This window comes from Suncus etruscus, chromosome 17 (assembly GCF_024139225.1).
Source record: "Suncus etruscus isolate mSunEtr1 chromosome 17, mSunEtr1.pri.cur, whole genome shotgun sequence".
NCBI classification, from domain to species: Eukaryota; Metazoa; Chordata; class Mammalia; order Eulipotyphla; family Soricidae; genus Suncus; species Suncus etruscus.
In genome coordinates this window covers 43,547,741-43,563,510 of record NC_064864.1, presented here as the reverse complement: position 1 = coordinate 43,563,510, position 15,770 = coordinate 43,547,741, and the positions used below count along the sequence as shown (strand labels likewise).

The window sequence follows — 15,770 nt, the reverse complement described above, 5'->3', positions numbered from 1 at the left end:
CAAATAGCAAAAGAGTTTTTAATTGGGAATTAGTGACATGTGGTATCAGAGCTGTAAAATATGGTGGGTCTGCAAGGGTATGCCCATTGCAGAACAGGTGGTACAGCACAGCTCAAACCAGCCACCATGTATTTTTGGAGAATAATCAAAATGAACAAGTGCCTTTTTCATGCCCACAGAAGGAGAGGACAGAGCGGCTTGTCATCTCTCCCCTGAATCAGTTACTGAGCATGTTTGCGGGGCCCCACAAGCTGATACAGAAGCGCTTCGACAAGCTCCTGGACTTCTATAACTATACGGAGCGGGCGGAAAAGCTGAAGGATAAGAAGACCCTGGAGGAGCTGCAGTCAGCCCGGAACAACTACGAGGCCCTGAATGCGCAGCTGCTGGATGAGCTACCCATGTTCCAGCAGTGCGCACAGAGCCTCTTTACCAACTGTGTGCACGGCTACGCTGAGGCCCACTGTGATTTCGTGCGCCAGGCCCTGGAGCAGTTACAGCCACTGCTTTCGGTGAGGCCTGCCCCCATACCCGGCTGGTGTAGAGCAGGGATCAGGGAGGGTGGCTCCTTTTTTTCCTGGGACTGCACAGAGGGTTGTTTGAGAAACTTCAGACTACTTAGAAGGTTTGTTATCGGGTCAAGCTCAGCACAATTGACCTTTTTTTCAATCAGTTTTATTTTTTGATAGGAGCTGCACCCTGTGGTGCCCCCTGAAACGTCAGGTTCTGGAGGTTCTGGACATTGAGCATGTGCTCCACCACTGGAGCCACATTTCTGACCCCAGAATTGAATTTTTCTTTTTGTTTTGTTTTTGGGTCACACCCGGCAACGCCCAGGGGTTACTCCTGGCTCTACACTCAAAAATCACCTCTGGAAGGCACAGGGGACCATGTGGGATGCTGGGATTCGAACCACTGTCCTTCTGCATGGAAGGCAAACACCTTACTTCCATTCTATCTCGCCGGTCCCCCCAGAATTGAATTTATTGGTACCAGGAAGCCTGCTGTATAGCTATCTCCAAGGGTGCAAAGACGTTTAGGTTTTCAGGGGGCCATATGTGATGCCAGAGATCAAACCCAAGTCAGCCTCATGCAAAGCAAGTGCTTTAACCCCTGTTCTGTCCAATAGGCCTCTGAAAACTTATGGCCTTTTTGGTTGGTTTTGGTTTAGAGCCATACCCAGCAGTGCTCAGGGCTTATGGCTCTGTGCTCAGGAGTCATTTCCGGAAGTGTTCAGAGGATCACATGGGGTGCTAGGGAGTAAATCTGATTTGACCATGCACAAGGCAAACACCCTTCCCCTCTGTACTATAACTCCAGCCCCCAAACCTGTGGCTTTTAAGTGGCTTTATCCTAAGCCATTCCCAGGAACTGCCCACTTGGCTGCTGGCAGTGCCCAGAGAACTGTGTCCCTGCCTCAAGTTGTGGGGTTGATGGTTTATACCGAGTGACCTGTAGGCTTGTCACACTTCTCTTACCTCTGCCCCTACTCTTGCTCTGGGTTCCAGTTACTCAAAGTTGCTGGCAGAGAGGGGAACCTCATCGCCATCTTCCACGAGGAGCACAGCCGAGTGCTGCAGCAGTTACAGGTTTTCACCTTCTTCCCTGAGTCTCTCCCAGCTACCAAGAAGCCCTTTGAGAGGAAAACTATGGACCGCCAGTCTGCTCGGCGGTCATTCCAGGGTCAGGTGAGGCGGGAATGCTCCATCGCAACTGCAGGAATGGGGATGGGGATGGACACACACTCTCTCTCTCTCTCTCTCTCTCTCTCTCTCTCTCTCTCTCTCTCTCTCTCTCTCTCACTCACTCACAAAACTAGATTCTGACCTCATATTCCCTGTGTGTCCTTGAGCTGGTCCCTTCCTGCCCTGGTTTTCTTCTCCCCAGAACACAGATACAAATCATACCACCATCACCTGCTTATGCAGCTTGAATAAGTTGAAATGGACAGGAAACACCCAGAGACTACCTGGTGCTTAGTACACATGAAGACAAGTTGTCTTCCGTGACTAACAGAGCAAGCCCTGCCTAACTACAGATCAGCTGTGGGACAAGCTGGACCCATCCCACATGAACGGCGCACAAAGGCTGCTTCGTCCTCACCTCTTGGGCCCATCACTCAGAGCACCACCTTCTGGAACTGATAGAGAGACACTGGCGCTATTTTTTATTTTTTATCTTTGGTGTGTGTGAGGGGCATACCCAACAGTGCTCAGAAGTTACTCATGGCTCTGCATTTAGAAATCACTCCTGGCAGACATGGGACCATACAGGGTGCCAGGGATCAAACCTGGGTCTGCCACATGCAAGGCAGTGCAAAGACACTGTGCTGTTGCTTTGTCCCTCTTGCTCTTTTTTTTTTGTTTTTGTTTGTTTGTTTGTTTTGGGTTTGGGGCCACACCCAGTGGCACTCGGGGATTACTCCTGGCTCTGCTCAGAAATGACTTCTGGAACACTTGGGGGACCATATGGGATGCCAGGAATCAAACCTGGGTTGGTTCTGGGTCAGTCATGTGGAAGGTAAATGCCTTAGCACTGTGCTATAGCTCTGGCCACTCTTTCTCTGTTTTCACTCCTTGGTCAACAGGTTTATTACTCTCTTTGAAAAAAAAACCAACATTTAAAAATCATGGTTTGATTTTTAGCTCTGAGTGCTTTACTCAGACTTGGTGTGTGCCTCTGTGCCCCCAGAAAAGGCACTTTGCAACTGGGGTCCTAACAAGTGAGGGTAGTTAGTAGAGTATTAATATTATTACTTCACTGGTTCAGCTCCCTAAGTGATTTCCTGCTGCAAGAGAGAATGATCTAACTACAGGTCAGGACTGGCTTCTTTTTTTCACCTGGGATTTCTATGTACTTTTTTTTTTTTTTTTTTTGGCTTTTGAATCACACCCGGTGGCGCTCAGGGGTCACTCCTGGTTCTATGCTCAGAAATCGCTCCTGGCAGGCTCGGGGACCATGTGGGATGCTGGGATTCAAACCACCGTCCATCCTGAATCAGCTGTGTACAAGGCAAACGTCCTACAACTGTGCTACCTCTATGGCCCAGAAAATACAATTTTAAAAAAGAAGTACTATTAGGGCTGGACACATACTGAATACCAGATCTAATATTATCTGGATAGTTACCCTACTTGGTTGCTGTAAAAAATTTTTTTTATTTTCAGTCCAGAGATAGCAGATGTTAAACCTAAGTATATATCAGTTTTTTTAACTGCTACAAGGGATCCAAAATGTGACCTAAGAGATGGTGATTTTTATTATTTACAGGGGCCAGCTTGAGCACAGATGATCTGACAGCATGCCAGCAACTGGCCGTCCTTGCCTGCCCCCCCCCCCACCCCCCGGACTCTGAGCAGGGTGGTGTTGGCCAGAAAGGTTCTGCTGATCTTGTCTGTAAAATAAAAATCTATGAGTTGTGTGATTACCCCCAAGCACCGTGTTTTTAAACCCCACGCAGAGAGGTCTGAAGAAGCAGGGTAGCCACGAAGAAATAATAAGCTAAGCCAGTCAGGAAAGAGCCATGGAGCCAGTCTGCTTTTCACCTTTATGTCTCTCAGCCTACACCAAAAGCCAGACTTCCCGTTCTTTATTAAACCTAGTACAAAATTCACCAGGAGCAGGCAGGTTTAGAGACAAAAGTACCTATCTAGGTGGGCTTTTACCTATCAAAGAGAAGAGGTTTATGGGAAAGAGGAAGATGGGAGCACCTTTGTTTTGGGTTAATAGCTAGGTGTCATCTTACACTATTATTCGTTGCCTTTCAGCCAAGTTTCATGGTGTTACAGTCAGAAGACCTCCGAGCCTCCCTTCTATCAAGGTATCCCCCCGAAAAACTCTTCCAAGCAGAACGGAACTTCAACGCAGCTCAAGACTTGGATGTCTCCCTTCTGGAAGGGGACTTGGTGGGCGTGATCAAGCAAAAGGACCCAATGGGCAGTCAGAACCGCTGGCTGATTGACAATGGAGGTAAGAGCATGGGGTCTCCACCAGAGTACCTCTAAGTGAGGAGAGGGGTTGTGGAACCCCAAATCCCATCTAGTATAATTACATACAGACCTCTTAAGTTCTATTTATTTTCATCATGACTGACACAATACCTGCTTGGCCCAGCAGCGGCTCATGCTCATGATACTGGGTCACCCCCCGATACATGCAGGAACCAGGGATGGAGCTTAGGTGTGTGCAGGGCATGTGCTTCTGAGCACAGGGCTTTCCACAGTGCCATTGTCACAGCATACCCCAGGAGATTGATTCAAGGGGCATCAGTGGTAGGGAGGCATAGCGGAAGGGACCCTGCCATGCAGGTACGGGGTCACTCTAGTACCCTCTTCTGCACACTGGTGGGTTTGAACAAATATGACCTTCATGTGATCCTTTTGCCTGCACTTCCAGGAGTTAGCCCTGCTTCTAAGTTTTCTCCATCTGCCCCTTGTGGAGCCTGGAGTCCGATTCATGCCAGTCCTGGTGACTGTCCCCGGGTGCCTCCTGATCCCAACTCCTTTTAGGAGCTGAGCTGGAATAAACTGGCTGGCGGCTGCTCCTCTGGCCTCACCAACTTGCACCCAGGACCTACACGCAGCTACTGTGTCATCCGGTGGCAACTTTCATGTCTCACTGTTGACAGAACCCTCTTATTTTGTTTAGTGCACTATTCATATATTTTGGGATTTTTACCACACGAGGGTGTTTGAGAGGCTGCTCCTAGATCGACAATGTTGAGGCTTCACTTTGTGCCTTTTTCCTTCCCAGCTTTCACAGCCCTAGCTTCTGCTCAGCCCCTTCCCTACCTACTTTCCTTCCAGTGAAAGCTCTTTGTGTCTCTTTCTCGGCCCGCAGTCACCAAAGGCTTCGTGTACAGCTCCTTCCTGCGGCCCTACAATGCCCGCCGCAGCCAATCCTCCACTGACTCAGAGCATGGCAGTGCCTCACCCGGGATCCCCCGACATGGCAGTACCAGCAGTGTGGCCTCAGCCTCCAGCCAGAAGCAACCTCCGGACTCTTGGAAGGAATGTGACCCAGCGCCTTCTAGTACCTACGTCAACTTGGGAACTGTAGAGAGTGGCCCTTGCAGAAGCCCCCGTGACCCCGATACCACCTCCCAGCCCTGGCCCTGGGATGCCACAGATGCTGCCAGAGAAACTCAGCAGTCAGCACCCTCAATGAGGAGCAGCAGGGGCGCCAGAGCCCCCGAAACAGCCGGGTCTACAGTGCCCGGGCGCAGGGGTCAGGGGAAGGACTGGGTGAAAAGGGGTGTGAGGACTGGCCCACCACCGCCGGAGAACAAGAACCAGGAGCCAGTGAGCAGCGAGGCAGCAGGCAACCAGGTAGGAATTCTCCACATTCTGCAGAGTGGGGGTCAGCCAAGGCTCTTTGCAGAGGAGGCGAGGCAGAGATGGGGTTGCTCTGTAGAGGGTGCTCAGGGTTTATATGGGTGCTATATGGGGTTCCAGGAATCCAAGCCTGGTGATGCAAAGAAAGGGTCTTGCCCTCCCAGCCTTAGTGGCCCCCATGGCTAGACCCACTTGTGGGCCAGTGATAATAGATTGCCCCCTCCCCAGAGGAAGTTGCCAATCAGGCTTGCTCCAAGCGCTAACTCACTGGCTCTCCCACGCAGGTCTATTTTGCTGTCTACACCTTCAAGGCCCGGAACCCAAATGAGCTGAGCGTGTCAGCCAACCAGAGACTGAAGATCCTAGAGTTTAAAGACGTTATGGGAAATGCAGAGTGGTGGCTGGCAGAAGCCAACGGGAAGAAGGGCTACGTCCCGTCTAACTATATCCGCAAAACTGAATACACCTGAGCTGGAGCCCTTTCCGATGCTACCTTGCTGCCTGCGCTTTCCTTCTGCTGAGGGTCCTGGCGGCCCTCGAGGGGACACTGGCTCCTGCACCCCAGGTCCTGTCTGCACTGCCACCCACACCCTGGTGGGGCACAGGAGCAGCCTTGTCCTCTCCCATGAAGGTTGTTGGCCTTCATGCTCACTAGAATCTCTCGCATTCAAAGTGGGTTCTAAGGCTTGAAAACAATGTCATGACTGTTAGAAAAGAGGGAAGTCTGGGAGTTCACCTCTGGAAATAAAGGTTCCCCTCTGATCAGTGTTCGGTGTATGCTAGAAACTGGGCTGGAGCCTTAGGAGAATGTTGGCTTATTTGGATCTGCCTGGCCTGCTCTCCACCACTCACCAGCCAGAAGCAGAGGTGATGAAGAAGATTCTCTGAGAGCCCTCAAAGGGAGCGTTTGCATGTGGCAAGGAGACTGTACTGAATCCAGTGTTTCAAATACAGTATCAGCGTCAGTATCACACTCATGCACCTCTACATGCTCCAAAGACACCGCAGCCTATAATGTTTCTCTTACTCTTTCAGCATATTTCCAGAATAGGGAAATCCAGCTGCCTTAGTCCTCCTCCTGAAAAACAATGGAGAGAGGGGTCCTTTCTTTTCTCCAAGCCCCTTGTCTGAAAAGTCCTCTCTTTTTTGAGGAGTCCAGTCCTCTGTCTTCCCTACAGGCCTCTCTAGTTTATCCAGTCTGCCTGGTACTGTCTTCCGACTCTTCTCCAGGCCCCTAACTGATTAGATCTTCACAAGAACAAGAGCAAGGCTGCGGCCTTGCTCGGATAAAAGGTTGGTTCAGCAGGGACACTGCTGGCCACAGGTGCAGGAAACAAGAAATGCACGTGTCTTAGTGGACTTTGGATAAGCCGTCCCAGAAGTAGCTTATCCTAGACTTGTAAATAGCCTTTTCTATCTCCCCTCCAACTCCGGGTCTGCTCTCTGTGCCAAACAGATTCTCAAGTGCCTGCTGTCCCTGCCTCCGGCCCGGGATGGGGTCTGCCAGCCTTCCATGAAGAAGCTCATGCAGAAAATTCCATTTGGGCAAGACCTTTAGGAAAGTTGGCCCTGGATATGCAGCCTCTGTGGGGCCAGGAAACTGTTGATTCAAGAATGAGAATTGGCAACCCTAAGTGCCTACTTTTCTAAGGGTATGTTCGGCTTTAAGATCTGAACCCTTGAGACACTCTTGGGCCTGTGGGTGGGTCAGAGGCAGCATCATGAGTCTCTTGTGAACAGTGTTTGTATTTAGAGATGTTTCTATTTAAGGAGTTATTTTATAAATAAAGGTGTTCCAAAAAGCCTGGTTTCTTGATTTCTTTTCATCCTAGCATTTCCTTCTAGACCGATTAACTCCTCTAAGTTTGAGGAGATGAGTATGGCCAGCTGAAGTTATGCAAATTTGCTTTGTCGAATATAATTTCAAATTTCCTGTGTTCTCAAAAGATGTCCATCTTCTAGGCAGTCACTTCTTTATCTCCAGCTATTCCGTGCTGTGAAACCTAGCAGAAGAGAATTGATGAATCTACACCTGGAAGCCATAAGGTGCCACCAGGTCATGCCAGGAACAGAGGAAGATAGACACTGGCCATGGAACCCAGGACATTGTGTGTGGGTAATGAAGGAATTATGCTACTTTTGTTTGTTTGTTTTTGGGGGGGCACACCCGGTAGCACTCGGGTTATGCCTGGCCCTTCACTCAGAAATTACTCCTGGCTCAGGGGAGCATATGGGATGTGGGGGAGAGGGGAATCGAATGAGCATCTGTCCTGGGTCAGCTGCAAGCAAGGCAAATGCCCTACCTACCTACCACAAATGCTACTTTGGCCTGAATTGTATGACTTTGCTAAGGCATCAAAAACTGAATCAGGGGAAAAAAAAAAAAAACAACTAAATCAGTGGTGCCAAAGTACAGCAATAAGGCACCGGCCTTCACTCAGCCAACCTAGGTTCAATCCCTAGTACTCCATATGGTTGCCAGGGATAAGTCCTGAGTGCTGCCAAGTGTTCTATCCAAAACAAAAGAATAAGAAACTAAATATATAGGCCTCAGGGAAGAATGGTCCAGGGCCAATTCTTTGCAGTGACAATGGGACTTGTTCAAGTTACACTTTTAACTTTGGATGGATTCTAGGTTTGGGGCTTTTTTGTTTGTTTGTTTGTTTGGTTGGTTGGTTGGCTTTTTTGGGGGGGCATACCCAATAGCATCCAGGGGTTACTCCTGACTCTGTGCTCAGAAATTGCTCCTGGCAGGCCCAGAGGACCACATGGAATGCTGGAAATCAAACTCAGGTCTGTCCTGGGTCAGTCATATGCAATAGATAGCATGTACTATCTCTGGCCCCAAATTGGTTTTTGTTTGTTTGTTTGTTTGTTTGTTTGTTTGGTCTTTGGATCACACCCGGCATCGCTTAGGGGTTACTCCTGGCTCTATGCTCAGAAATCGCTCCTGCCAGGCTCAGGGGACTATATGGGATGCTGGGATTCGAACCACTGTCCTGCATGCAAGGCAAACACCCTACCTCCATGCTATCTCTCCAACCCAGCCCCAAGTTTTTTGTTTGTTTTTAACTCTATATTGGGAACTGGAGCAATAGTACAGTGAGTAGGGTGTTTGCCTTGCATGTGGCCAATCTGGGTTTGATCCCAGGCACACCGTATGGTTCCCTAAGCTCATGAGGAGTGATGCCTGCATGCAAAGCCAGATACGCCCTGAGCACCGCCAGGCACAGCTCCAAAACAAGATAAAAAAAAATCAACATTATTTTGATTAAGTCACACTGATGGGCAGTAGAGTTCATATTTTAGAAGTACTGAGTGCTGGTCATACCTTGTCAGCACTGCTCCATCACTGTCGCTGGATCCTCTCTCCTCCAACTTAGCAAATTCAGTTCTATGGGCTGGCTCTCAGGTCTGTTATGGACATTTCTTGTTTATTCCCAGCCAGTGTTTCTCCTACACCCCATCTGAGTGACATCATTTGCACTTTGTCCTTCCTGTGGTTCCACTTATTCTGTAGAATGCCCTTCAATTCCTTCCTCCTTTCCCATAGCTAAGGAGTGCTCCATTGTGTAGCTCTACCACAGTTCCTGTGTCTACACATCTGTTCTTGAGATTCTAACTATGAAGAGAACAGCAGTGCACAGAGAAGTGACAATACTTTTTCAAATTAGTGTTTTTTCCTTGAGGTTGATGCCAAAGTATGGACTTGCTGGGCCATGAGGAAGCTCAAATCTTAATTTTTTGATATGTTTTCTCACCATTTTCCATAGTGACTGAACCAATGTTCCCACTAACCGTGAAAGAGGATTTCTTTCTCCCAAATCCCCACCAGCACAGCTTGTTTCTAGTCTTTTGTTTGTTGGGTTGTTTTTTGGGGTCACCCAGTGATACTCAGGGCTCACTTAGCTGGCTCTACACGCCAGGCTAGACTCAAAGGATCATAAAGGATGCATGATATCAAATCCTGGTCTGCTGCACTGCACTGACTGACCCCTTGTTTCCAATCGATGTTTTTGGTGTAGTCCTTTCTTGCTGTTGAAGCTCATTGTCTTTTTGATTTGTGTTAATAAGTGATGAGCATTTTTCTTTTTTGTTGTTGCTTGGGGGTCACACCTGAAGTGTTCTGAACTTATTCTAGGCTCTCAGGAATCACTCCCAGAGGTACTTGGGGGACTATAAAGGGTGCCAGGGAGCAGATTCCTGTCTGCCGGGAGTACAAGGTTGGCTCCCTACCCCCTACCATCTCTCCAGCCCTGATGATTACTTGTCCACGATTACTGACCATCTACCTATCTTCTCTGAAGGCAGGTCTGCACCCTGACTTGAAATGGGGCCTGCAGACTCTCTAGCTGGGTCTTTATACCTTATTCTGGAGTCAGACTGTCTGGATTCAGACACTTCAGTTTTGTGATTTCAGTAACTTCTCCAACCAATGCTTCTGTTTATCTAAATAAAAATAATAGCCACCTCACTGTTGTCAGGTTAAATGAGTTAAGGCTGTGCTAGAACCTTGCCTGACAAGGTAAGGTAAATAATAAGTTGAAAAGTGCATAGGTGGGACTGGAGCAGGTAGGGTTTTGCCTTGCATGCAGCCAACCCAAGTTTGATCCTCAGCATCCCATATGGTCTCCCCAGAACTGCCTAGAGTAGTTCCTGAATGCAGAATCAGGAATGAGTAACCCCTGAGCATTGCTAGGCTGGGTATGAAAAAACTCCTATAGGTGGTTGGAGTGATAGCACAGCAGACAGGGTGCTTTCCTTGCTCTCAGCTAACTCAGGTTTGCTCCCCTGTACCCCAGAGTGTCAAGCCTGGAGTAAGCTCTGAGCAAACCAAAAAGGAAAAAAGAAAATTTCTATAGATTCTTTTTGGTTTGGGGGCCACATCTTCTGTGCACCCTTTGTGTACTTTTGGTTCTATGCTCAGAAACCACTTTTGGTGGGATGGGGTAGAGGGTGTAGGGCATATGAGATGTCTGAGATCAAATTGGTTTAACTGCATGCAAAGCAAATGCTCTTTTCTTTTCTTTTTTCTTTTTTTTTTTTTTGTTTTGGTTTGGTTTGGTTTTTGGGCCACACCCAGCGTTGCTCAGGGGTTACTCCTGGCTGTCTGCTCAGAAATAGCTCCTGGCAGGCACGGGGCACGGGGGACCATATGGGACACCGGAATTCGAACCAACCACCTTAGGTCCTGGATTGGCTGCTTGCAAGGCAAACAACGCTGTGCTATCTCTCCGGGCCCGCAAATGCTCTTTTCTCTGAACTATTGCTCCAGCCCTCCTATAGTTTCTTGTGGATAGCCTGTCTTAGGAAAGTTCAATGTGCCAGGTTGATTGAGAAGAAGAGCAGATCAAAGCCAAGAAAATCTACTGGGAAGAAGTAAACTGGTTTGGGTATAAGACTGCTTGAAAATGGAGAAAAGCAGTATTCTCTGGAAATCAAATTCGGAATGTTCGAGCTGCTGGCAAAGGACCCATAGTTATAGTTGTGATGCTCACCAGGGGGGCACTGAAGTGCTCAAATGCCTGTGAGGCGTTGCACCCATTTTCATTTTGCTTTTTGTCAGCAGAGCTGCTGGAAGGGGCACGTGTGTAGGGCTGGGGGTATTGTGCAGACTGCCAGGATCATGACTGGTGCATGTTAGTCTTTGGGAAATTGAACTCAAGACGTTGCAAAGTACGTGTTCTACATAACTGCTTCATTCCTCAGATTCTAAGGAAATTTTTAATTTCCTATTCATTTTTATTTTTTTATTTTTAAAATATCATGGACAGGACGTGGTTTCCAATTTGTCCTTGCTACTGCTGTGGACACTGTTTATTTTGGTAGGTCACACCCAGCGGTGCTCGGGATTTATGCCTGACTCTGTGCTCAGGAATCACTTCCTGCAGTGTTTAGGGGACTGGATGAGGTGCTGAGGATTGAATCCAGGTCAGCCACATGTGAGGCAAATGCTGTCTTTCTGCCTCCACTGTGTGTACTGTTTGAACAGACCTCGTTACTGTCCTGAGTTAGGCATGACGAAGACCACGGGGATAAAAGGGTATCTGATGGCTCTGACACAACAGAAGGAAATGGCACTGGGAGAGGTTTTCAATTCCACTTCTCTTGCTTGCTTCCTCTCACAAACGTTCCCCCTTTCCTGTCAGGAAGTTGCCCCGCCTTGTGCTTTTCTCCCAAGAGACATTCTGGAGAAGAGCTGGGGCAGGGAACTATTTCTCTGTCTGTCCAGTCTCATGAGATGATGTTGAAGTGCACTGTGAGCCTTAGCAGCAACCGCTGGCTTTAATGAGGATGGAGCTTAGTATGACCCTGCTGTCATTCATTGTGAAGGTGGGACTTGGACTTTGTTTCAGATAGAAGTAGACACGGCCCTAGAAGAGCATAGTTGTGCTTTGAAGTGCTGCTTCATGTGTAGAATCTACCAAGGAACTCACAGAATTTGTTATTTCTTTCCAATTTCTCTCACTACCACATACAGCTTACAAATTGGAAGTAATATCTATCACTGCTAGGCAATAGTTTCCAGAAGTCAGAGGTGTGCTGAGGTTGAACAAAGGCTCACCCCATTGCAAATGGGACCCAACTACTGAGCAGCCAGAGGATTTCGAACAAGGTCCAGGAGGCATCTGTGTCTACAGGTACAGCCAGAGGACAAATGTGACCGTCTACAGATATCAGCAAAGCTGTTTCCCAGGGAGGCGTTAGAATTTGGTTTCTGGTCCTGGCTCCAGAAACTCCCACACTGTGACTCCACATTGGATATCATATAACCTGGTTGTCCGAAAAATAGGATACTTTAACCGAATTATCTCCAAAGGTGCTATCAGTTTGGGTTAATGAGGAGACAGAAGAAACCAGAGAAAATAGAACAATGTGAAGACTTGTTAAGCAGGCACTGAAGCACAGGCCATAGGGCAGCACATCCAAGTTCAAGGCCCAGAAGCTATGGTTGCAGGTCAGGGGAGGGAACACTGAAAAGGGGAGGGGGGTCACTAAATGTGTGGAAAGAAAGGAGACGCGCTGCGCAGTCTTGGAGGGGTACCGGCACCCTGGTGCTGGAGGATAGGGGCCTTTGCCAACTAAGACCAATTAATTTTGGCTGCTCTAGGGAACAAAAAGACTGGTAAGACTAAGAGAAGTTGAGGGGGACAGGACAGACAGGGAAGCAGCTATCCTGAGTGTATGTGTGTGACTGTGACAGTGTGCCTGTAATGAGTGAGTGTGATTGTATGTCTATGTGAGTGACTATTTGTGTCTGTGCATGGGTGTGACGGTATGAATGAGTGTGTGAGACATTGTGTCTCTAACTATGTATCTGAATGATGATCTGTATCTGAGTGTGACTATGTGGCTGTGAGTGAGTATAACTGTATGTGTGTGAGTCTGTGTGACTATGTGAGTGTAAATCTGTGTATCTGTGCTTGGTGAATGTGATGTGTGTATGAGTGAGAATGTTACTCTGTGTGAATGAATCTATATGTGTCTGTGTGACTGTGTGCATCTGTGTATGAGTGCGTTTCTTTTCTTTTCTTTTTCTTTTCTTTTTTTTTTTTTTTTTTTTTTTTTGGTTTTTGGGTCACACCAGCAGCGCTCAGGGGTTACTCCTGGCTCTATGCTCAGAAATCGCTCCTGGCAGGCTCAGGGGACCATATGGGATGCCGGGATTTGAACCACCATCTTTCTGCATGCAAGGCAAACTCCTTACCTCCATGCTATCTCTCTGGCCCATGAGTGAGTTTCTGTGTGGTGCGTGACTGTTTGTGCCTGCCTGAGCTGGTGTCTCTGGGAAGCACCACCACACCCCAAAACAATGAATGCCCCCTTTCCTAGGGCATCGAGACAGGAGTGCTGGCCCCTGAACATTATGAGTGAAGGCACAGGAAGGTCCAATGAAGGTGATCTATGAAACCTGTAGGCTGTGAGCTCTTATTTTTTTTTTTATTATTTTTGTTTTACTTTATTTTATTTTATGTTTGGGGCCTCACTCAGCTGTGCTCAGGGCTTACTACTAGCTCTGCACATAGGGATCACCGTTGGTAGACTAGGAGGACCATAACTAGTACCTGCGATCCAGTCTGGGTCAGCTGTGCAGGGTAAATTCAGAGCAAGTATCTGCTGTACTTTGCTGGGCCTGTGAACTCTCATTTTGGGGCAACTCAGAATGTGGCACAAGTGAACCAGGGCTCTGGCCCAAGGAAATGGACAGTCAAACCCTCTACACCAGGACAAGCCTTGGCAAGGGAAGCAGCTTCAGGTGCCTCCTGCAAAAGCAGCTTCATGTGGACACGAGCCTCTTGTTCAACTCAGCCCAACCAGGGTAGCCACTCTCCAGACTCCTGAGCCCCATCGGCTCCTGCTCTGACAGCCCCAAACACTCCAGCACCTGAAACCTGAGTGCTCACCTGAACCCCATTAGCTTTGGGGCATAGCCCCAGGGGAAACTGACAGTTCCATGCTTCAGTGAATCCAACTCAACATGGCCCTCAAAGACTATCCTGAGATAAACACCAACAAGGGAGCACAGGGAATGATTCAGTGACTGCAGCCACACTGTGAGCAAGAGACTCGTGAAGTCACCAGTTACATCTTCAGCACCACCCTATATGTGCGAGTGTGAGCCCCGGGGTTCTATGCTGATCCCTCTGATTCTGTTGTTCCTGGGGCCATCACCAAGTAATAACCCCAAGTGAATGCTGCAGTCAAGGCTACCCAAACACAACATCTAAATGTGGAGTGTCCCCTGCACCCTAAGAATGAAACTGCAGCAGCAGAGGAACTGGAATGGGGCGGGAATGGGGTGGGCAGCCAGCGAGAGGTACAGATATGACTCTATAGTAAAGTTAAAGCCTTGCATGATGAGGCTCTGAGTTCCATTCTCTGTTACTTCAAAAATTAAAGAAGCTAGGGGCCAGAGAGATAGCATGGAGGTAGGGAATTTGCCTTTCATGCAGAAGGATAGTGGTTTGAATCCCGGCATCCCATATGGTCTCCCGAGCCTGCCAGGAGCGATTTCTGAGTGTAGAGCCAGGAGTAACCCCTGAGAACTGCCCCACACACACACCAAAAAAAAAAAAAAAAGGAAAAAAGGAAAGAAAAGAAAACAAAGCACTAAAAAGGAAACAATGAAAAAGAACTCATGGCAAACAATGCAGATATTGCAATTAATAGGCACACACCAAACACCTTCAAGGGCTGGAATGATAGAAAAGCAGGTTGGGGCCGGTGAGACAGCATGGAGGTAAGGCATTTGCCTTCCATGCAGAAGGACGATCCCGGCATCCCATATAGTCCCCCATGCCCGCTAGGGGCAATTTCTGAGTGTAGAGCCAGGAGTAAACCCCTGAGCGCTGCTGGGTGTGACCCAAAAACCAAAAGAAAAAAAAAAAAGCAGGTAAGGTATTTGCTTTGCATGTGGTTGACTCAGGCTTGATCCCAAATGACCCATAGTGTCCCCTGAGGCCTCACAGGAGTAAGTCCTAAGCACTGCCATTAAGGCCCCCCAAAATACATAATAAAAATGCATCGAAAGGAGAGCAGGTCAAAGCTCCCATGCTGATCAGTAGTGGGATCGCGCCTGTAAATAGCCACTGCACTCCAGCCTGAGCAACATAGCGAAACCCTGTCTCTTAAAAAAAAAATTCAAACAGCCCCCAAATACAAGAAACCTTTATAAATGACCATGAAAATGTAGATAGAGGGGCTGGAGCAATGGCACAGCAGTAGGGCATTTGCCTGATGGACCCAGGTTCAATCAATTCCTGGCATCCCATATGATCCTCCGATCCTGCCAGGAGCAAGTGATAGCTGAAGGCCAGAGAGATAGTACTGCATTTGCCTTGCAAGGGTTCAATTCCAGCTTTCCATATGGTTCCCCAAGCACCACCAGAAGTGATTCCTGAGTGTAGAGCCAGTAGTATTGCTGGTGCAGCAAAAAATAAATAAAATGAAAATATAAAGTTATGCTTCACTGAGTTACCAGCACATACTCAACAGGTTGAGGACTATCCACCTAGGACTTGCAGGCACAAGGACCTGAATTCTACCCCCTGCACTATTTGGCCCTGTAAGTGACCCTGGTGGCCCCAAGCTCCCCTAGGCCCAAGCGTTGATCCATCTAACTGTTGAGCCTAGTATCCACAGACCGTGCTCCCAAGTCCCTCTAGCAGTGCTTAGGAGTACCCCACCTTCAATGGATAAACTGGCCAAACCAGATACCCACTGCAAGTCTCAGGAGTGGCAGTGGGGCTGGAGCACATGCTTTGCGTGTGGAGGGCCTGGGTTTGATTCCCAGGACTGGATAGTCCCTGAGCATGACTGGAACAACCTTGAGCACTCAGTCAGAGCAGCTCTTTGAACACCTCCATGTATAGCTACAGAAAAGAAAGTAATAGTGTACCCACCCCCAAAAAAAGTCAGATTGTCAGAGAATACAGG

The 15,770-nt window shown here is 48.2% G+C and overlaps 1 protein-coding gene across 2 annotated transcripts in view; it reads left to right on the top strand.

Moving 5' to 3' along the window:
• DNMBP (dynamin binding protein) overlaps positions 1-6,285 on the top strand; it is a 142,499-nt gene extending 136,214 nt beyond the window's left edge. For both annotated transcript variants that reach the window (XM_049790793.1, XM_049790794.1), the window contains 5 exons: positions 180-512; positions 1,509-1,688; positions 3,768-3,969; positions 4,840-5,327; positions 5,618-6,285. In XM_049790793.1, coding sequence (XP_049646750.1) covers positions 180-512; positions 1,509-1,688; positions 3,768-3,969; positions 4,840-5,327; positions 5,618-5,803 — 1,389 coding nt within the window. In that variant the 3' untranslated portion in view covers positions 5,804-6,285. The remainder of the gene's footprint in view (positions 1-179; positions 513-1,508; positions 1,689-3,767; positions 3,970-4,839; positions 5,328-5,617) is intronic.
• The last annotated feature ends 9,485 nt before the right edge of the window (positions 6,286-15,770 follow it).